The sequence below is a fragment of the Dryobates pubescens genome, chromosome 1, assembly GCF_014839835.1.
Source record: "Dryobates pubescens isolate bDryPub1 chromosome 1, bDryPub1.pri, whole genome shotgun sequence".
NCBI classification, from domain to species: Eukaryota; Metazoa; Chordata; class Aves; order Piciformes; family Picidae; genus Dryobates; species Dryobates pubescens.
The window spans coordinates 36,372,515-36,393,036 of NC_071612.1; the positions used below are offsets into that span (position 1 = coordinate 36,372,515).

Here is a 20,522-nt window from a genome sequence, read left to right on the forward strand (position 1 = left end):
AATTCCTTTTCACATTAGAAAGTCTAAATGCAAATTATAAAAACTCTATTTCAGTAAAAAATGAAAGTTATAGTTAGCAGCAAAATTACAACTTTATACAAATTAAAAAGGTAACTTTTTTTTTTTTTTTTTTTTTAATTTTAGTTTAAAAATAGACATTGACATCTTCCAAAGTACTGGTCCAAAACATCTTTTACAACTGGTAGCTGCAGTACTAGGTCTTTTCACATGCATATTCACATAGAAGTTGTTTAATCCTCTGCAGAGTTCATGCAGCTGGCACAGCATCAACAGCTGGGCTTTGGGTGGGGCTGCCATGCTGTGAGACCTGGGAATTGTGGTAAGCCAAAGGACTCTCCTTTCTTACACTGCTCATGCTCTAGCATCTCCTCAGCTCTGCAGAGGGCAACACTATTCTGGAGATGTGAACTGCATTTGCAGACTTGTCAGTAGCAAAGTCGATGTACAATTTCTCATATAATCTTTATGACAATTCTTCCTTGCTATTATCAACACTGAAATTATCCTCTAGTCTGTATACCTTATCTTGTGGCAAGATTGAATAGCAAAGCAGTTATATTTCACCTTCTCAGGGAAAACCTGCTAGAATATATGTTCTTCTAAGCAGGTAAATCTCTTCCCTGACATTGCACATACTCATAACAGTGATGTTCCAAATGTTCTTTCTAGGTTACGACTAGGGCATCTGGACACTGCTTAAATGGGAATTCCCAAAATTCCCAAGTCACAATGGTTTCTAAGCCACCAAAAAAATGCCAGTTGAACTTTGCCTAAGGTGTCCCTCCGTAGGCCTATAAAACCCTGAAGTTTAAACAAAATTGTACCAGGTACTATTAAAAGCAAAAGTCAAAGTCATTAGAGTATTATCAAGGTATCTCAAAGAAGTTTGGTTTTTTTTTACATCACTTTTGCCCTACTACTTTCACAATCGACTGAAATATGTTTCTGAAACACATTACTTAGGAGAAGAACTTCAGTGCATCTCTGGGCCTCCTTATTTTTGCTTTACTGTCAAGTAACTCATCGACGCTGGCAAGATCATTTGTATTTCAAAAGAAGGTTATGCTTCCTAAATGAAAAATCAGGATAAATGTTAAAAATGTTTTGTTAGAAAGAAATCCAAAGTCACATAGTAAAGGCTACCAGGCATCACAACCACATGCTGTTGAAGAATAGAATAGAATAGAATAAAAAGTGGTACACAAAATAGGTATCTTAAGTCACACATTATTTCAGAGTGCTGGTGGCAATGCTGGTTAAGTAACATTTGAATTAAAAGATTGTACAGAGTTTACACTTAGAATCCTCACTGATGTAACTGCAAAAAACACCAGAAAATCTGGAAGTTCTAAAATGCAACCTACTCTGGATTACCATTTTGAAACAATTATATTTGATGTAATTAATTCCATTATGTATTATAAAAACAGTCAAAGAAATCTAAGAAGTCCAGGTTTGGTCTTTTTTTTCTGGACAGTTTGGCAAGAAGCTGAAGACATGGAGACCCTTACTAATAAAAGTATTTGTCTCAGTGCATTAATCTTCTGCTCCATTTTGTATCCATCTCAGCACAGCTCCTAAGCACATGCTTATGCCCTTATAGAAGAAGGCAGCTGAGATCATCATAGTTCCTCAAAGGTGGAACCACAATGCCTCACCTCAAGCTGATGAAGCTGCTGGAAATACTAACTTCAGTAAAGGTCAGACTGGTTCTGCCTGTTATGATTTGAAATCATCTCTCAAAGTTCAGGTTCTAATCAAACAATTTATACTAGGCAAGTGATCAGCAGATAACCAGACAGGGTACCTGAGTACCTTAATGAGCCTCAGACTGCAGCCAGAGGAGCAACAGAGAGAGGCAAAGAAAGAAGAACTCCAGACTGCTCTTAAGACATGTACTGCTGACTGACAGACTGCAGAAAACAAACTCCCAGTAGGGAGTGGAACTGAGCTTTTGCCCTGAATGTTTTCTATTCATCTAAATAGGACTGAGACAAAAAATAATGAGGGGCACTGAACTTCAGTGGGAACAGCTTCTTTTCTGGAGAGTCCTAGCCTTCTGCCAAGACTGGCTATGTACTTTTTGTTCTTTAATCTGTTTTATCCCCCTTGATCTTGCATTTTACCTTGCCCGGGTGATTCTGAAAGAGGCTCAGGAAGCTGTGACTTCAAGAACACTCCTCAGCACCCCAGTTACAGCATTTTCTGGGGGACTCAAGCACAATTGCTGTCCCCTTGGTAGGCCAGAAGACGTTAAAGAGCTGTGTTTCCCATCTCCAGGGTAAACCTGTCAACAACTAGATTATGACGAACAGATGGGCAAGACAACAACTTTTCCTGCTTGTCTTCTGAACTGAAATCTAAGCTGTCTTTGTCCATGTCGGGAATGGAATGAATATGCTGAGTGAATCAGGCCCCCTTCCAAAACAACCTGAAGTGTTGACACTATCCTGTTTACAAGCACATCACTGTAGGGCTTGGGCACTCAGCAGCTCAACAGCAGCACTTCTGAGCATCCACCGAGACCTTTGCTGGGCAACTCAGTCACCCAGGCCAACCAACAGGGACTACACTTCAAGAAGTTGCCCTAAAGAGCTGCACCTCCATTCATTATAAACAGTAGCACTAAGGAAAACCTGATCAGGAGCAGCAGGAAATTCTTTAGTCCGAAAGAAAGAGCCTGGTTCTAATGAGGCAATCCTAGCACCTGCAACCCTGGACAACTGATAGTCTGAACTGCTGTCTTGAGTCCCAGTGCCTAAGTCACATCTTAGGCACTGTCACAGAGGATGGAGCATGGGCTTCACCACACAGGACATCATGTGGTGGCAGAAACTGGTCTGGTACTGGGGAGCACAGACCTTACTTATATTCTCTGCTGGCTACCAGAGCAGACCAAAGAGAAATAAAACTGTAAGAGACACAATTCAGATGAACTAGGTACCCACAAAAAAATACAAAACTTACTATGACAGTCTATTAATCCAGTAAAGAGTCCCTTTGGTTTACTATTAGTCAAGCCATTCTTCCTCTTCAAATCCCTATGAAAAGATTATTGTATCCATTGAAGCATGGCAAACTCATTTTGCAGTCTACCACATGCTGCATCCACTGTGTATATATTTGCTGCATATATTACAGTAAATCTGGGTATTCAGGAGCTATCATGTCTTTCAGTTTGTCAGCAACTTCAACATACACATTTTCAAGTGCAAACCTATTTCTGTGCCCAGCTTTTCTCACAGAAGTTCCCTTGCATATTAATAACCCATGCACATAAATGGAAAAAACTTGTGCCCACATATGGATCTGTACACAAATTCTATGTCCCTGGAGTTCCTGGATAAAATTTACTGGAAAAAAAAATTGTTTAAAATGAAAAACCTTCCCATTAATCCTTAACCTATTATTTGTAATGCACAGCTTACACCTGTTCTGAGGAAAACAAAACAACTTACAGAAGTTAAATGGTTTCTAGTACAAAAATTCGTATGCCTAAGAAGAGACAAAGGTGTCATTAAAAGCAGTAATGCATTCTAGAAGATATTCCCATTAAAAACGTGTTCTGGTTGCTTGCTGGAAACACTTGCCAAAGTAAAAATGTTTGTATTTAATTGGGGGGATCTCATTGAGACTTTGTTTTTATTTTCACTTTGGTGGTTTGTTGTTTGGTTGGTTTTTTTCAGCTTGTATGTTGTTTGTTTGTGTTTTGGTTATTTGATTGTTTTGTTATTGTTGGTTTTTTTCCACACAGGCATTTTTACATGCTGATGCAACACCACTTTTGTATTCCAGATTTTCCAGTTAGACAGTTACTGCTGTAGTATTAACATTCACTGTGATGTTAAAAATGTATTTAAAATGTCTCACAATTGTATTTTCTATAAGGAAATCACCAAATCTAATGCACACAGAATGAAGACACATCACTATTAGACACCTGTAAAGTGAAACACTGCTCAATTTGTTCCATTTAAAAAGCCATAAAAGAAGAAATACTTTTAACACAGTAGATGTTGAAAAAATAAAGGCATTTCCTGCAAAAATTACAGTAGTATCTATGTGTAAGTATAGATTGAACTATAGCATTGTATTTTTCCCTTTAAGAGATCATAGTGAGTCTGCAGAATTACCAAAACCATAGCTGGTCTTAATGCAGAGTCCTCTACATGCAACTTCCATCAGTATCAGGGGAAGTTTAGCATGGAGTAAGGACATCAGAACTGGTCAACCCATCACGAACTAAGCCCTAAAAAGGCTACATCAAATTTTGAAGAAACCTTGAAATATTTAGCACTCAGCTGTAAATGTATTTGAAATACCAATAGTTGCCGAGTTCTCACCTCTTCTATGCTCTTCTGAAGGGTTTAGCAGAGAGTTCTGAATCACAAAATAACCTCTCACATGGTACTATCTTTCAAAAGCACAGAAACCACAGCAATCAGAATGTGTGAGGGTCAAAAGACTGACTTGGTGCACTGAGCAGACAGTTGGTTTTTAACATTGTACCTTAACTTCCCTTTAGAACATCACACACTGCCCAGCAGAATTCTTCATCTGCATTTCTGAGGCTTGAAATCCTGTCAGTGTTGTCTTTTAGCAGGCTCAAAAAAAGATCCACTTCACATAAAAAATTTCTTGGAAATATACTGACAAAACCACTTGCTCTAAATTGAGACCACTTCTAATAAAAGACTGTCCTTTAAAGCAGATTACAAAATACTATTGCAGTTGTTCAGAAAGCTTTTAGCTGTAATCCAACACATCAGTTTCCATATTCCTCCTCTCTTCTCCACAACCTTCAATTCAACATGACTTTCAGGCAGCCTGGCTTTATTTCTGTGAACCTGTGAAGTAAGAATAGATGAAGCTTCAACATGAAGGCCATGTGCAATGCCATCTCCTTCAGCCCTCATATGGGAAGTGATAAAAGTTCTCAGTCAAGTATGTGTGCATGTGAGAGTAAGGAAACCAGCATCATGTCCTCAGGATGGGACAGTGAAAAAAGATTTCACTGGGTCCGGAGAGCTGGAAACAGCAGGAACTAAGAGGAAGATTTTAAAAAGCTGGCCAACATTCTTGGTTCTAATTCATTTTGCTCCTCTCTTCATGCTCCCTTTTCATTCCCTCTTCTTTCAAAATAGATTTTCTCCCTTTATTCTGTTGAAAGTAAGAAGGAAATGGGACAGAAAGGTCTTTGCTATTTCTGAATCTCACCTTCACACACTCCTGTAAAGAAAAAGCAGCAAACACACTGATGCCAGCCCAGACTTGCTAAATTGCTGTCCCACCTAAGCAGCTGAGAGGAAGGAAAAGCAGGATTACCAACTTTTTACAGCAAATTTAGCCACCCTGGATAGAAATACTTAATTAAACTGATAGGTAAGTTTAACTCATAGTGCTCTCATCCATCTCCGAGTAAAGGACGCTTTGTGCTGTGAAACAGCAGACCTGCCTTTGTCTGTTTAGCAGTTCAACAGTATTCTACAACTAACTTCAGTTAAATGTGGGTTAAGGGGAAGAAAAAAAAAAGTATCAGTAACAAAAATCTAAACTCACCTGAAGTTGTGGCTTGTGAGGTATCTGATAGCTGCTGGTCTGATGCGAGCAACTCCTCCCTGACTATGGCTTCCTCTTCCCGTGATGACACAGAGATATGGTTTACCGCCAGCCTGCTGGTACTCTGTAAGCGCAGGGATTGCAACGGTTAACATGGCCCCCAGCAGAGACCTGGCATGCAGTGTAACTTTGCCACCCATTCTCCTGAGAACTCTCACTAGTGACTTAGAACTTTGCTTTCCTAAGCTGGCTCTGCATCTTTTACAGAAACAGAACTGTTTTGCCCCTCAATCTGAGAAAGGCAGCCAGAAAAAAGAGAGTCAGGCTTTTTGAATCTAGATTGCTTGAAATATGCTTGTTGTGATCAACACAAAAATCCTCCTCATTTCACAGCAGTTTCACTGTCTCCACCATCTAATCTTCACCTGGAATTTATATCCTGTGATGTAAATGAATGTTGCAAAATTAAAAGATGGGGGTGTAATTTAGTTGATTTTTAATTGATGCTTCTCATTACTGTTTCATGTTTTATCTCAATGTGAATCAAGAAATAATATCTTATTGGATAAAAGAAAGGAGGAGGAAAGTGTAAGTCCACACAGCTTTTTGACATTTAAGTCACATTTATTTGGGCAAACTTCTGCTATGTTGAATCAAGAGGTCATATCACATGAGCTTTACTAGGGCATCTAGCCCTGACAACAGGAATTATTCTCCCAGAGATTACCACAACTTAAACTGATGAAGAGTTTAAAAAAAAAAGAAAAAAAAAAAGAGAAAATTCAACTGGAATCTGGTAATCCAAGATTTGCCAGTTCAAGGTTATCAGTTGACATTTCTCTCTCTCTCCCTCTTGCTTAACTTTATTTGGGTTTTAAATTAGTTTACTGTAAATTCTGCCAGCACTAAGTGCCTGGTATTGATCCTTTTCTCATGTATGCACACTGAAATAAACTTCTTTTGTTTCTCTACATTTAGGTGAATGAACTGAACAGAGACCTCCAATCATCATTACAGGATTCCTCATTTAAGGGCAGCTCAGGAAATTTAGCTCTAAACAGCATTAGGTTACAGCTTAAAGTACACAAATGTCATTTTAGGAACAGCACAAGATAATGTAATTTAATTACCTCTGATGTATATTGAAAGAAAAAAATTATCTAAGGCCCCAATGAACACTTTCATTTCTAATATGCAGGTGTTTCAAAAATTAGGTTTATGCAAACTGTGTGAGAAATATCTTCTAGGAATAAGAAATATCTCCTAAGAGCAATCCCAGTGTGCTTAAATTTATAAGGTAAACTAGTATTGCAGAAAATCTATCTTTTTCAGCAGAACACTCATGAAGAACTTGAACACTCCACTGGGATTAAAAAAACAAGCCCTCAAGCAAAACTACACAAAATGACATTTATGGAAGTAGCACTGTTTTGATCTCAAGAGATCCTGCTGACAAATCGATATGGAAGATACTGGAAGATACCTCACATCATAGATCTCTCATTTAAAAAATTGAAGACAGTATCATCACTGTGGTTAGAATTCCAACATGATTTTTCTTTACAGACTAAAAAAGCAACACAGTTCTGACTAAGCAATGCAAAAGTGAAATATCTGCATTACTACCTTTGTTAAATATGCCAGGAAGGACAGATCAGGTCTTCAACAAACAAACAAAAAAAGTAGAGGATAAAACAGAAGGAAACAGATGATTTAAAAAGAAGCACAGAGCAGGAATGCAAGACTGAGAGCAAAAAGAACTCTGAAAATAAAGCAACACACAAGGCAGTTGTTTTCAAGTGTTACTAAACACCCTTTGTTCCCTCTGATACTGCCATATATGATGATTCCTTAGGAGAAAATGAGGGGAATAACTTTTAGGGGCCAGGAATGATTAGCTTATTCCTTCCTACCTTCAGTTTTTTCCTGCAGCACTCTGGACAACTGATTCACAGCTTCATCCACATGGAGACCATGCAGATCCAACACATTCATAGGCAGCAAGGCAGTATTTACTTTCTCAAAGATTTGCACAGCAGCAGCATGGTTGGCTTCTTTCATCTTCTGCTCGTGAAGGCGACCCTTTATTCATAAGCACAGCAACTGTTACACACTGAGACAGGATCTAAGCTCCACAGTGCTCCTTGGGTTCAAAATGACAGCACTGTCAGGGGGCTTTTAGCTCACAGCTTGATGCAGTAAAATTTACAATCACAACAGAACTTGTGGAAGCAGCTCAGTGAGACCTCCTCACAAGAGCATTTCATGAAATCTGTTCTTAAGAAACTACTCCAAGCTGGCACAAAGAAGAAATTATAACAAAAGCCTTAAGAGAAAGGGGGGGGGGGGGAAGGCAGAAAAGGCACAAAACCACGAGGTCTTTACATAAGCTAAACAGTTACAGCTGATTTTCAGATTTATTCTCCTAACAAGACAATTTTACTTTCTGCAAGTATTTTGCTAGAAATTTAATGAAACTGTGTCAAAGAAACTGGACCAAAGCCTGGGAAAAACCTTCTGAGTACTATAGCTGAGGTTAATTCTTCTGAATGCATACCCTAGAAACCAGACAAGGCAAGAGCAAACACTACTACTTCTTTTTTATTATAATTTTAATTTTATTAATTATTTTTTAACGGTTGCTTATTATCCTAATATTTTTGACACTTTTATGACTGGTGAAAGGGATTTTACTTGTAAGGTGATTCTCACCATACACTCACACAGAGACGGGCAATTGAGCAAATGTACCAACTCCAGTAGGGGCAACATTTTTCTCTGATCACTTTGATTCAGTATTTAAGCTCCATTCTTAATTCAGGCCAAAAGCACAACATTTACATTTACCTGATGTGCATAAAATGCTGCCACAGGCTTCATACCCATGCGATAGGCTTCCCCAGCCTTTTTCAAACATTCCTGTCTCTTTCGCTGGTGACAAAAAGCTTCTGCTCTTAAATCTTCATACTGTGGATGCTCAAAATCTTGGAATACTTCACTCAAAGGATCATCCTCTTCCTTACTTTTTTTTGCCTGTAAGAATTTGCAGCATTGAAGCTAAGTATGCACTGTAGGTTGCTTCCATTAACATAGCTTTGGATATGTCTGTAACTACTACTGGAAAAAAATAAAAATACCTTCTTCTCCCGGTTCCTTGCAGCGCTGTAAGCAGAACCAATTTCATTTTGCTGAACACTTTCTTGAGCGATAACTGTTTTTACAGGATCTGCCTCCAGAACACAGTTCAGAAATTGTTCAGTTTGTTCTAAGGAATAGCTGTAAAGGATAAGTATAATCTGTTACTTGACAAATACACTAACAGTTGCTCCAGTTATTAAAATGTGTATTACACACCTTGATATTGGTACAGAAGTGGATGACAATGGCAATAAAGTCCTGGAATGGTATTTTCCACCTTATTACAACAAGCCTTGCACACTCACTGTACTGCATCAACACAAATGCAGTCTTGGTTGACTAAAACACAACTGAGGGGCACTTCAGTATTAAAAGGACAACAAAATACTTAAGTAAACTGCATCCTACCTTAATCACAGGCATTAGTTTAGAAGTAAATACTGCTTTGGGGGCTGGATAAGTTACTTCATCTTTTATCTTCTCTGGTCAGGGTTAGACAGTACAAACTAGTTTAATACCAGCTCAGTTTTCTGAAAACATTATGCAGGAAAATCCTTGTATTTCCAGTCAAGCTTTGTTATTTAATGAAATAAAAATAGGACATCAGATGCCATCATATTTCTATGAAACTCTCTTCTTTTTGCTGTTCAGTAAGCAGACAAGAGGAAGACTGATCAAAAGTAAAGATAGAATTTGAGAAAAGCAACTCTATGAAGACAGTTTAGAAGGTGAAAAACAAAGATGGTGAAATGTCTGAGCTACAGAGATGGACAAAGGATGTATTTTAAACATCCCACAAGGAAAAGTTTTGATAACAACCTGGACTAGCAGAAAGGCTGACAAGGAGGTATACAAACCCATAGGTAGAGACACACTCAGCTCTTCAAGGATGAAAAAAAAAAGCTTTTCTTTTAAAAGGGTTCCATTCTTAGGAACTTGGACTTACAAACGTAGCCACATACCCCAGAAACATGAAGCAGAAAACAGAGTATCAGCAGGAAGAGATGAAGAGATGGCTCATTCCTTCGGAGCTGATGTAGTAACCAGGAAAGTACTCACAGCTAACATTAGGTGATGGCAGTTGTCCTCTTGGACAGATGCCATTTTCTGTGACACCACTATTACCACCCCCACCAAATCCTTCACTTGATTTAAACCTTGGCTCTAGAGCAAATTCATAGTTCCACTGACTGACAGTCAGTCAGAGGTCAATAGCCAGAGACATTCTTCTCGTAGTGAAAACTGTCTACTCACAAAAACCCCAAGAATCAAATCGACACACAGATTTTTGTGATATTTTGGCTTTTAAGACCAGCTAGTTTTGCCTTTACTTAGATCTACAATAGGTGCACTGCGTTGGAAAAAGCAGCATCTTAACGCTGAGAATTTATGATAAAAACAGTTCACATGCAGAGCATCACCATTTCTACAAAGAACTTATAACATTTCTTACTTGTTGTCCTTGAAGATATCCATTAAGAAACTGTGATTAATAGTTGGAAACATCTCAAAAAGCTGCTTCTCCTTTAGTTTAGCAGCACAGTCTTTCCTAGCCAGAGAAGGCACACGATTCTACACAGAAGACAAAGGAAAAAAATATTGCAAGTTCTCCATTAGGACAAAATACAGCAACAGTGGAGCAAATTCAACTTTACTGTTACTTGTTAAGATTTGAAAGAGAAGAAAAAAATCTGCTTAATAGGTGAGCACCCACAGCCATGACAACATGCCAGTATCAGCCTGCCACACTGGTTTGATGAGAACGCAGCAGGGACAGGTGACTTGTATTATACATCACTGCAGCACTCTGCAGTCAGTTGAAGTAACTCAGCTGGAGCTCACTCAACTTGGATTAAAAAAAAGAGCATTTTTTAAGGAGGAAGTTAAGTTTTTGAATGTGTTTCCTGCTAGTCTATATCTATCCCAACGCTAAGCTTGTGCAAAGTCCACCTCTCTTCTCTATATTGAGGGCCTGGGGTTGAAACATTTTATTACTGAACAGCATAAGAAATTTTGTTTTGTTGTATCTGAAGCTGCACTGTAATAAATATTCATCTTTGTGAAGTCATGCTGAGAAGGAACATAATTATAGCCCAGAATTAATCGGTTTGATCTTTCTAATACTCAACTTTTAAAAACCAAGAAGTGGTCAAAACAAAGCCAAGCTCCATGAATTCAAACTGAAAATAAAGCTGTGGACATCACAGTTGCTATTATCAGTCAGCCACATGCATGCAGTTCAGAGAAAGAATTCACAAGCCATTCTTTCAAAGTACAGGCTAACCCAGCCAATTCTTCCTTGCCAGTAGAAGCAAAGCTCCTCTTTTTTAGGACAGCTACTTATTAGAGACAATTAGAAAGAAAAATTCCTATTCTGAACGAGTGCTGGGCAGTAGAGGGCAGCGTGATGCAGATGCCAAGCAGACAGGGTATGGGCACTGTGTGGAAGACACAAAATTGATAGAAGTCTTTTGGAAAACAACTGTTTGCTGACAAGTGGGTACAGAAACCTGTTTGAGATTAACCTCAAGTACTCCTTCTAATGTCTTATCTGGTAGGAATGTTGGGGGTTCTGCTTACAGAAAATAAAGTCAATTCATACACTTTGAGACAAAAGGAGGCATGGAGCTAATTAATCATTATTTTGATATTGTTTTCACAGTAAAAAGTGTGGGTATTCACATCAACCTTTGGTTAAGTGAGCAATCAAAAGCCAAATCAACCAAACACAAAATGCTAACCTGTATAGCGAAACGCACCATCATCTGTTTGTGAAACAATCAAAATGTGACATTTTAACATGAGATTTATGGTTTAGAAATCAGAAACATCTACCACAAGCAAACTCCCAGATGACAGTAATCAACAGCACTAATTGGCATGCATTTGTCTCACAAATTCAGGCTGTAATCAGCAGCACAAAGATGAGTCACCAGGTAAGAAATTCTGTTTCATGAATAGTAACAAATTCAAACTGCATTTAAAAAATGGTGCTTTCCATACCAGGTCCTGTTTCTCCTGCATAGCTATTTCTTCAGAAATTATTTGTCTGAGAGAAACTTTCTGAATCTGAGCATTCCAGTGATCCATAAAAGGAAAAACATGTGATGTTGCTGGTTTTTCAGTCTGCATGTCATTAGATGAGCCTGCAACCCAGCTCACTTTTTGCTTCTGTATCTTACTGTCTGCATTCTGAGATAACAGCATTTCTGAGTCATCTGTATCTATTTGCTGAATCACAGTAGGACCTTCAAAAGTAATAAAAATAAGGTGACAAAACAATTATTAGCTTATTTACACAAGCAAAGCCAAAATATTTTTTTTCAACCTAGATGGTTTGCATTTGGTTACAATATTAACAACTCTAAAACAGAGCCCAACACATTGTTTTCACCCTCCTACTTTCTGTTTTCCAAAGGCTGATTATATTTATCTAATTTATAAAACAAAAGCAAAATCATTAGACTCCCTCACCAAATTTTGAAGTGTCAAGACTTACCTTACAGCTGTAAGCTACCTTGCAAATGCTTTCAGTGGGGATCTTTCTTTGCTTTTTAAAGAGAATTACTGACTTTGTTTACCTGTTTATTTACCTTTCCTCTACAACTTAAGGGCAGATGCTTAACAATCTTGTTATTCACTCCTACAAGTTAATGCTAATAGCACTGTTTGGTCATTTGCATGGAGAGTTTAAACCCATGTTGATTAGATGGTGTTGAGTGATGGGTTGGACTTGATGATCTCGAAGGTCTTTTCCAACCTGGTTAATTCTATTCTGTTCCATTCTATTCCATTCTATTCCCATGCAAGACTAGCGTGGTTTCTGCTCTACAGGGACATTTATTCTTGGAACTGAATGATAACTGGATTGCCAGAGATTTTAACATTTTCTGAACAAGAACATACATCTTCCTGACACAATCAATTCATCTGACTAGGACAAAAATGCGTGAAAGCTGTATTCCTGACCTTCTTCCCTCACTTGCAGAAATCTTCCTCTGCTAGTAATTCTCTGGCCACACTTTTTCTTGCCAAAGGGACTACAGAAACCCTACCAAACAACTCTCTGATCTAGCTAGAGCTTCTCTTGAAGTTCTCTGAAGCACACAGAATGATAGGCTCTTTGCTTGCATCTACCTGGGAACAGTGATTCCTTATATTTAACTACTTCTCCCCTCACACACCACCATAAAAGAACAGTAAATGGAACGAAGAACAAAAGGAAAAATAAAGGTTTAGCTTAATAACTGAATCCATCACCTTTCAGCAGACAGAGTATTTGCAACCTTCTTGAAGTTTGAAATAGTTAAATATATTTTTATAATGATAATTAAATGTTTTTGCATTTAAGAGAAATACTTAACACACCTTCTGCAGACGACTTACACGACTCATCTCTCCTCCGGCGTTTCTAAATAAAAACAGTAAACCCATGAGTGTTAGAAGCAAGCTATAAATTTTGCAGTGAAACTTTGCAATTCTTAGCTTCTAAGTAAATCAGCTTCCTCCTGGTTGTAGCCAGGAGAGGGTTGCTCTCTTCTCCCAGGCAACCAGCACTAGAACAAGAGGACACAGTCTCAAACTGCGCCAGGGGAGGTTTAGGCTTGAGGTAAGGAGAAAGCTCTTCACAGAGAGAGTTGTTGGCCATTGGAATGAGCTGCCCAGGGAGGTGGTGGAGTCACCGTCTCTGGAGGTGTTCAAGAGGGGATTGGATGTGGCACTTGGTGCCATGGTTTAGTAGTCATGAGGTCTTGGGTGACAGGTTGGACTTGATGACCTTTGAGGTCTTTTCAAACCTTATTGATTCTATGATATTTTAGAAAAACTATTAAGTCATTTAAAAGACAGAGCTCTCACTCTCTCCAAAAACACAAGCTAGAGCAACATGTCCCACTGCTAAGATTTCAGAACCCTAATTAAATGAACCAAACAAAAATTTTGCCAAAGTAGTATTCCAAGTTTCATAAGGCTATGAAGGAATGGAGGTTGGAGAACTCCTTTCAATTAATATTCATAAAATAACTCTTCTTAAATGCCAAAAAGCATCTGAAATATTTTATTAATCTCATAGTAAAACTGTGCATTATGGTGCTCCTTTTTTAGGGACCTTGGTCTTATAAGCTGGTTGAGGCCCCTTCCTTGGAGATATTCAAGGTAAGACTCGATGAGACCCTGGGCAGTCTGCTCTAGCTGAGGATGTGCATGCTGACTGTGGGGAGGTTGAACAAGATGACGTTTGGAGGTCCCTTCAGTCCTGGACCATTCTATCATTCTATGTCTTCATCCTTCAAACCACCTTCCAACAGCTCTGGTAATTCTGACATTTTACAAGCCACTGTATGTTACCAATGTTCTCACAAAGATAATACTATCTGTACTGGGTTACGCTACACTATCTTACACCGACACGAGGCAAAAGGGTCTCTTGAAGCACAAGCAAGCCATGCCATATCATAAGCAAGAAATCTACTAACCAGAATGGATTCCTTCCATTTTTCATGAATCATTTTTGCCAAATTCAGATCAATGTGAACCACACAATCCTCAATAGTTAGTGATCCTTAGGGAAGAAAGAAAGAAAGAAAAAGAAAGAGATTTGTTAAACCACTGCATAAAAACTTACCTAAACAACTAAAGTACAGCAGTCTAGACTTTGTGATTTGAATTTCGGAGATTCTGCACAAACTGTCAGGCCTGAAAAAATTTCTGCAACTGACAAGTTGGTTGGTTGGTTGTTTTGAAAAAAAAAAAAAGGAGAGGAGGAGAAGGAGAAGAGGGAGAGGAGAAGAAAGGAAAAAAGGGGAAAAAATCATATTTAAAAAAAACCTCAAACATTTATAAAAGGAAAAAGGAAGGAAAAAATAAAAATAAAAAAAGCATTCCACACAGAATTCATTATCTCATGTTCAAAACCCTGGAAATGGTAGAAAAAACCCCAAAGTTAACATTATGTGAATTCTGTTGAAATATGACTACCTGAACAACTTCATTTTCCCTCCTTTTTACCATTTTCTTGCAGAACCTCCTTTTACAAAGCCACTAATTTTACAGCCACAGTCTCATCCAAGAAACTGTGATTTCCCCCATTTTATACCTATGTGCAACTGCTTTTATGTAACACAACATATCACTGCCCAACAGCAGTCACGTCCCTCTTTTCAAACACACAAACTCAGACAAGCAAATCCCAAGTATCCCCTCTAACTCTAATGGAAATACCAGGAAGTATCTTGGAATCATAACAACATCTTTTCCCCAAAAGAGCTTTCTGATACTGGTTCTCACTCTTTCACAACCAAAAAGGCAAGTACATATATCCTAAATAAAAAGGCAGGGCATATTGCAGACACAACAAAACCTTTTTTTTTTTTTTTTTCTGTTAAAAATAAACTTTTTTAAATTGTGTTTTGGAAGAGGTAGGCATGGAAAGCAAAGAGATCAAACCCATCAAAAAATCAGATGTCCTAAGCTTCAAAACAAGGTCCTGCATCCGGCTCAGAGCAATCCCAGGCAGCGATATAGGCTGGGTAGTGACTGGCTTGAGAGCAGCCCTGAAAAGGACTTGGGGGTGCTGGTGGATGAGAAGCTCAACAGGAGCCAGCAGTGAGCACTTGCAGCCAAGAAAGCCAACTGCACCCTGGGCTGCATCAAGAGAAGCATAGCCAGCAGGTCAAGGGAGGTAATTCTCTCCCTCTACTCCACTCTGGTGAGACTCCACCTGGAATTCTGCATCCAGTTCTGGAGCCCCTATTACAGGAAGGATCTGGAGGTGCTGGAATGTGTCCAGAGAAGGGCTGTGAGGATGATCAGAGGGCTGGAGTGCTTCTCCTATGAGGACAGACTAAGGCAGTTGGGATTTTTCAACTTTGAGAAGAGAAGGAGACCTTACTGTGGCCTTCCAGTATCAGAAGAGGCCTACAAGAAAGCTGGTGAGGGTCTTCCTAGGGTGTCAGGTAATGATAGGACTAGGGGGAATGGATCCAAGATAGAAGAGGGGAGAGTTAGATTAGACATCAGGAAGAAGTTGTTCCCCATGGGGTGGTGAGACACTGAACAGATTGCCCAGGGAGGTGGTGGAAGCCTCATTCCTGGATGATTTTAAGGTCAGGCTAGATGTGGCACTGGGCAATCTGATCTAGTGGAGGGTGCCCCTGCCCAGGGCAGGGGGATTTGAACTAGACAATCCTTGGGGTCCCTTCCAACCATGACAATTCTGTGATTTGTAGGAGAAAGGAGAAAAAAGGAAAAAAAGGAGGGGAAAAAGAAAGAAAAACAGAGAACCCAAGCAAGCTGTATATTCCTTGTACTTTTCCTCTTTTTTCTACCAGTCTTTAACTTTCATGATGCACATTCAAGATGCTAAAAGCTGCCTTTATCGGTCTCTCAGCAAACTAGTCTGTTTCGGTCTTTTAAGTATAGCTGCACTTTATCATCTCCCTAAACCATTCATCTCTTCCTTCCCCAATTTAACTAATGCCTAAAGCATTCTTTCTTCCTAACCAGTCATAATTTGCATCTTCCTCATCATTTCAATATCCCTTCAGAGTCTGAATATAGGCTCAAAGGCCTGTTGCTCAAAATGCAAATAAGCCAATACATTTTCTTATGATTTTAATGTATGTGCATGTATAAAAAGACAAAGGCAGAAGGAAACAAAAGCATCATGAGGAACTGTGTGAATCTGATCCCTAAAAGTCAAGCATGAAGGGAAAAAAGCACAGGCAAAGTAAGAAAGGTTTTCTTTCCCAAACTGAGGTGTTTGATAAAAATGCGGAGATAATTATGCCCATACCTGCATCAATGCCAACAGGCCCAAATATTTCTTTCAGCTGCAGTGCCAGTTCAGGAGGCAAAGTTAATTCAAGGCAATCTATACTGAAGGCTGCATGTGATGCTCGTTTAGGGGTTTGTATTTTGGCTTTAGCTTCATCCCAGCTTTGAGCTCCAACTTCTTTACCACACATCTCCCCAGAATTCCCCTGTGTGTCTTTAGGCATTTCCAGTTCTTTATCACTCCCAGGACCAACCAAAGATGTATGATCCATTCCTAGCAAGGAAGCAGTCACCGTGGGATGTCCTGCATTGCTTTCTGGAGGGTTATGATCACTTTCATTATTTAATTCATATTTCAAATCAGCAGAAGTCCTGTTAGGACCATGAGGGACAGTCCTGGGTATACAGAAACCAGCATCAAGTTCTGAGACTGATGGCTGACTTACAGCTTCTTCAACAGGGCTCTCAGGCTCTGTCCTTTGGTTCCCTGGAACAGATGGCTCAGTGATACCAGCTGCATCAGCTCTAGGACCTGTATCTCCAGAAGTCAGCAGTTCTGCCGATTCATTCAAGGAGGCAGCAGCCAACAATTCAGACAAATTAGGATCCATCACAGTTGCCTTGGTAGCCCTACTTTCTGCAAGGCTGATTGATGAGTCCTTGTCTTCTGAAGGCTCAGAGACATCACCAGCCCCAATTACTTGCAGTGCTTGCTCATGGTCTTTGAGATTCTCACCATAGTTTGTACTTGTCTTGAAATCAAGGTTTGCACCAACTGGCTCAGATTCTCTTACTTGAAAGCATTCAGTATCAACATCTTTGCATAACTTCTCATCAGAGTCTAACAGCAGACCTGTGGCCCAGTCTATGTCTTTGTTACATCTTTCATACAGATCTTTCAGTGCTTCAAATGAAACAGACTCGAAGAGCTTACAGAGCATACTGAGCTTTTCAGACTCATCAATATTGATAAGCTCATTTTCTTCCACAAATGTGCTTTTATCATATGTAACTCGATAGGGTATTTTTTCTTGAGAATCTGAGGCACTATCTACGTCTTTGGGTTTGAAGCCATCTAGTCTGCCATGCAATACTTTGGTAGTCTCAGGAAAAAGCATTTTCTTTTCCAGTCTCCACAGGAGAGCAAAGTCCTGTGATTCAGTCTGTGAGTAGCTACTTTTTTGTCTACCTGAACTCACCTCCTGTTTCTCTTCTGCTGAGTTAAGCACAGACAAGTGTTCCCCTTCTTTGGGATGGGGCAAATTGTTTGCAAAAGTGAGGGCTAACTTGTGATGCTTCCTCATTCTCTTATTTTGCTGGGGTTTCTTCTCTCCTACTGTTTCACTGGCTACTGTTTCAGGTTGGTGCATATGTGTTATGATATGCAAACCTTCTGTATTTGCTGGCTCTGCAGTGATCTCAGGTGTCCCATGAAGCACATCTACAGTCTCAAGAGTATTTCTATCAGTGTCACCTTCAGCATTTTTACCTTCATCAGACTGACTTGCACTTGTCTTTCTTATCCTCCTTGACCTTTGCTGTCTCTGTTCTAATGATCCTGACACAGGCCAATGTTCTATCATTTGCAGTTCTGATACAGCTTTATTTGAATTTGCAGAGGAACAGCTAGAGGGTAGATTTTCTTCCTCATGTCCTTTTCCAACAATACAGGTCTCAGTCAGGCCTACTTGCTCTTCACCTAACTCAAGATGCTGCTGAGTGGGAGTTTTACCTTCTTTATCACTGTTCAGAGATTTTTCTATCCTTCTAGCTCTTTTGACTCTCTGTCCCATTGTTTGCTCTACAGGCCAATCACCCAGGAAGTTCAGTAGTTCTGGTTTTCCTGGTGTGCCTGAAGCTGAACTGCTTGGCTCCATACATAGTTCACCAGACAATTCAATTTCGGTTTGAGCATTGAGAATGTTGCTATCACTGTGTTCCTCAATCCCTCCTGTATGCACAGACACAGCCTCTTCAGTAGTAGTCCCATCAGCCTCATCCATTTTTTTTTCAGTATTTTTTTCTGGGTTTTCTCCCCTTTCTTCTTTCTCCTCCAAAGGCAGCTCTTTTTCTACGCTGTAAGCATCCAAGCCATCTTGAGCAGTGCTGTTCTCAGAACGGTGTTCCATAGAGTTATTTTCCAGTTCTTTTTCCTCTTTCTGAAAACGTTCAGGATCACAGTTGCTTTTTAATGTTGGAGAAGTACTGGGAGAAGTTTGATCACCAGCTAATTCAAGAGGCTCCACATCAGAAGCAGAAGGATTTTCTTCTTTTACATCAGAATGCGTCTCTCTCTTTCTGGAACACAAATTGGAATGAAAGATAAAACCTATTTCAAACTTTCTTTAAGTACTTGTACACATTTTCAGTTTTGGCTTGGCTATTTAATATTTTCAAATTACAGACCAGAAACCACCTTTTAGGATACTAATCATCCATCTGGAAGTACTCCAGTGAAAGGAAAGCAAATTTAAGATAACTTAGCCCTAACCTCAACATTGCTTTTAAAGAAAGGAGCTAAGCAAAGAAGAACTTTCCTTTGTAAGGATCACTTTTTTACTTCAGCATGGGGCTAAGAATACTTCCTCAGGGGTTTATTTTCCCTCATTCCCAGCATTTAGTTATGTACTGAAGCACTTTGCTGTCAGACATTTCCTTCTTCAGCTCAGTAAAGCTGGTAAATGTGCTTTTATTTATTGACTGTTGCTCTCTCCTGATGGCTCAGTGCTAAAGAAAGTTCAGAGGTTAACTAGGAGAGGATGTGCCCTGCCTTGTCATTCCATTGCTCACAATCAACCATACTCATTAATTATCAGTGCTCACTTCATTTCAAATATATCAAGCACGAAAAACCTACAAATTAATGAGTAAGAACTACCATAAAATTATTTCCTATGTATTATAATAATGCACATAGAGCATTGTTCAAATGAGGCATTACAAAACAGTCATGTATACAGCCAACATAGACAAGCCTAAATTAAATACACTCAAAAGCAAGCAGATAACTCATTGCAACTGCACAAAGAATTAATCTTCTCCTACAAAGACATCATCATCTAACCCAAACACATTAACTCAGAAATAGTAAATTCCTTGTATTTTGAACATTAGTCTTCCAAAAAGCATTTAATAGACTGTTTTGTACCTACAACATACATCCAACAGCACATTTCTAAGGTAAGAGAAAGCAAATCAAGATTGGTTTATTGAAAACACAGCAATACTGGGAAGCTCCAAAAAGCATCAAAAAGGTTTGACCAGGTCCCTTGATTGCTCATTTCTACAAGTCCTGAAATTCTTCAAAATTAAGAAACCTGTAAGATGTATTTCTTTTCAGTATTTAACTATTTTTTTAAGGCATTCACTGTTCAGCAGCATTATCCAGGTTCTGTCACTATGAAATTTGGATTTTCAGACGTTTTTATTTAAGACTACAAAGCAAGTTAAAAAAAAAAAGAAAAATCTAACCTATGGCTTTCCTCCTGACCAGGATCTTCGCTGCACCCAGCAGCTTCTGATTTGTCTGGAACTGTAGAATTCAATATTGAGCTGACAGAAAGGCAGCGTTCGTACCGCTCTAACATTCGTTTGATCTTTTCTTTAGATACACCATGAATGTTTCGCCTAGGAAATACAAAAAAAAAAAGGAAACAAACCAAAAAAACCACTGAAAAAGAAACATTTCAGATTTGTGCATCACAACAAGAGAGTAACTTAATAATTTAAAATGTTCACAGCGAAACTAATCGAGTTCAGAGTGGTAGTGTGAAAGCTATGAAGCAGCAATTCTTTCTGTGTAAGTGCACTAAGGCACTCCAAACAGGGTGTATTTCAGACAAATCACTGCTCTACTTGACTTCTCCACCCCACCTGGTGGCCCTGTTCTGCAATTGGGCATTTTAGAATCATAGAATTGTTAGGGTTGGAAGGGACCTCAGGGATCATCTAGTTCCAACCCCCCTGCCATGGGCAGGGACACCTCACACTACATCAGGTTGCTCACAGCCACATCCAGCCCGGCCTTAAAA

General features: G+C 39.2%; 1 protein-coding gene across 1 annotated transcript in view; it reads right to left on the reverse strand.

Moving 5' to 3' along the window:
* Positions 1 to 3,766: 3,766 nt before the first annotated feature.
* The window catches only part of N4BP2 (NEDD4 binding protein 2), a 34,791-nt gene continuing 18,035 nt past the window's right edge, over positions 3,767 to 20,522 (reverse strand). The window contains exons 8-18 of the mRNA XM_009896571.2: positions 19,963 to 20,118; positions 16,511 to 18,789; positions 14,193 to 14,278; positions 13,087 to 13,129; positions 11,722 to 11,966; positions 10,172 to 10,290; positions 8,718 to 8,856; positions 8,428 to 8,613; positions 7,494 to 7,662; positions 5,581 to 5,704; positions 3,767 to 4,868 (exon numbers count right to left, since the gene is read on the reverse strand). Coding sequence (XP_009894873.2) covers positions 4,823 to 4,868; positions 5,581 to 5,704; positions 7,494 to 7,662; positions 8,428 to 8,613; positions 8,718 to 8,856; positions 10,172 to 10,290; positions 11,722 to 11,966; positions 13,087 to 13,129; positions 14,193 to 14,278; positions 16,511 to 18,789; positions 19,963 to 20,118 — 3,592 coding nt within the window. The 3' untranslated portion in view covers positions 3,767 to 4,822. The remainder of the gene's footprint in view (positions 4,869 to 5,580; positions 5,705 to 7,493; positions 7,663 to 8,427; positions 8,614 to 8,717; positions 8,857 to 10,171; positions 10,291 to 11,721; positions 11,967 to 13,086; positions 13,130 to 14,192; positions 14,279 to 16,510; positions 18,790 to 19,962; positions 20,119 to 20,522) is intronic.